We start from the raw sequence: 2,467 nt of genomic DNA, 5'->3' as shown, positions 1-2,467 counted from the left end.
AAATATACTTAAATGAATACATGTTGAACCATATAATTATTAGATACACCTAGTTAAAACCTATAACCAGGTCACCTGTATACAATTATGCATTCACTATCATTAGCATGTTCTATCTGTGAAGGATAACGTCACTGTTACTATTTATACCGCTTGCGAGTCTGTTCATGAAGTCGATACGGGCATGCTCAGTGGCGATAATTTGTTCATTGCGGTAGTATAAATACGGTGATAGCGCTTCAGTATAATAAACCAATTCTTCCGAACACTTAACGGATAACCCAAAATAGCTTCGAAGAATATTGCTTGAACAGTAGTTTCCCCTTATATACAAAATAAGGTACATGTATGCTGATTTTCATTGTATTATTAAACGTAAAGTATTGTATGTAAGATTGTATTTGCTGTTTCTTCTGTAATAATTATGTTTAGATATTGCAAACATGCAATGGAGAAGTATTTATAAAATGTGTTCTTTTTTTCAAGGCTTCAATATGGCTCTACCAAACGGTAACATGGAGATCGTGTTTTCATTCGACACGACGGGAAGTATGTCCAGCTGCCTCAATGAAGTTCGAGGACGTATATCGGACATGGCACAAAGGCTGCAGGCTGACATCCCCGGTATAAAGATCGGCATCTTCGCGCACGGCGATTATTGCGACAAGCATAACTACATTACGAAACACGTTGATCTCACAACTGACATTACAAAACTCATGGATTTCGTGCAAAATGTGAAACCCACGGGTGGTGGCGACAGCGATGAGTGCTATGAGCTTGTCCTTCACGAGGTTCGCACCAAATTGTCCTGGACGCCGGGCACACAGAGGGCACTCGTCATGATTGGCGACTGTAACCCCCACGAGCCAAACTATCCACAAAACAAGCTGAAACTGGACTGGAGGAAAGAGGCAGATGCTCTTGCTGGCATTGGCGTTCGCATTTACAGTGTCCAGTGCGCAAGCTACGGCGCTGACCATTTCTACGGCGATATTGCTAAACGCACTGGAGGTCAGCATTTGAAGCTCAGCGACTTCAAGAATGTGTTCGACTTTTTGATGACCGTTTGCTATCGTGAGAAGAGTGACGATCTGTTCACTTCCTATGAGAAGGAGGTTCGCGCTCGATGCGGGAAAGTCAACAAAGACATTGATAAGCTATTCGGTGACTTGAGGGACAAGGCCCCAATGGACACTGATTCAGCCATGTCATCAAAGTCTGACAAGCCACTCACTAAAGCCAAGAAAGTTGTGACAGCAAAGGCTGTGATGACAAAGAAAACTTCTGTAACAAAAGTCAAGACCCCACCTAAACGCCTACGGAGACCCAAAAGTAGTGCCAATAAATTCGCTGATAAAAATCTCCCAAAACTGCGACGCGAAAACGTTCCCGAAAACAATTTCCTGATGAGGCAACTAAATTGGAGTCCCTGGAAATTGGCAATGTCTACAAACAAGATCGACGGAGGAGCCTGCGTTTCAAGAAAAGCTGGTGGCTTCCGAGTTAAAGAATTGTTTAGCGGCAAAACCAAAGTCCCTGCTATCTATGAGGTTGCTATTCAGCCAAAGTACCGCTGCAGGAAGTATGTGGTATTCAGAAAAATGTGTCGCCGAGGATTTCGTATTGAAAAAAGATGGGAGCGAAACATCTTTTCCGGACGCAACATTCAGCAGCAACTGTCTAAGTGTCTGCAGAACAATTGTAAAGTATTCATGAGAAGGCTGCTTCTTGACAATGGCAAAGTCACGACAGCGGTGAGAAGATACGTTACCAGATACGACTATGCCTGGAAGAATGGACAGTCGAGTATCACTGAGCAACGGGAAGTCACAAGGGCAGGTGTGCAGATTTCCGTTTAAATAAACATTTGCGTACATTAAACATAAACTTTAAGTTGTAAAAACGGGTGTTTGTGATGTAAATACCCGTTTTGTTTTTCTTATATTATGTTACGTGTGTTTGTAGTAACTTAATATAATTGATTCATTTGCTCATGCGATAAGTTGAGACAGTGCATTATATTGTAAATAATTGTATATAAAGTGTATTATTTAATATGTATAAATTATTCGTAACTTTCGTTTCTACATAACTCACTATACATACACCACACATTGTATTTTTTGTTAAAAAAATAATTGTTGTGACGTGAAATAAATATAAAAGATTGATATCTGGTTACATATACCCCCCCCCCCCCCAACATACACGAACAGTTTCCTTACATAACGTATGCATATAAAATTATCATTTAACGTTTTGTGCGATTATTTTCTTGTGCCATATAAAATGTGTACGCATACACACGTGTATGGGGGACTGAGTTGGAGTTCCAAATAAGTACATGTTTTGATATAAATGTCAAAAAAAATCACTTTAAAAATGTATTATTAAAAGGTTTACAAAACACGAAGTTTGGTGATGACATTAGAAATACCTGCAAATAATAGCAAATACACTGCAA

The 2,467-nt window shown here is 39.8% G+C and overlaps 1 protein-coding gene across 1 annotated transcript; it reads left to right on the top strand.

The window, feature by feature from the left end:
* The first annotated feature begins 262 nt into the window (after positions 1 to 262).
* Positions 263 to 2,174, top strand: LOC128218385 (uncharacterized). The gene is made up of 2 exons (XM_052926043.1): positions 263 to 340; positions 487 to 2,174. Exon 2 carries the CDS (start codon positions 495 to 497, stop codon positions 1,860 to 1,862), a length of 1,368 nt encoding a protein of 455 aa, XP_052782003.1. The 5' UTR covers positions 263 to 340; positions 487 to 494; the 3' UTR covers positions 1,863 to 2,174.
* The last annotated feature ends 293 nt before the right edge of the window (positions 2,175 to 2,467 follow it).

The sequence above is a fragment of the Mya arenaria genome, chromosome 14, assembly GCF_026914265.1.
Source record: "Mya arenaria isolate MELC-2E11 chromosome 14, ASM2691426v1".
Taxonomy (NCBI): domain Eukaryota; kingdom Metazoa; phylum Mollusca; class Bivalvia; order Myida; family Myidae; genus Mya; species Mya arenaria.
Note: the sequence above shows the minus strand (reverse complement) of the source record. Positions and strands in the feature narration are given on the sequence as shown.

What these genes read in the sequence shown, in the direction of transcription:
- LOC128218385 (XM_052926043.1), top strand. Translation starts at nt 495, where the DNA reads ATGGCTCTACCAAACGGTAACATGGAGATCGTGTTTTCATTCGACACG.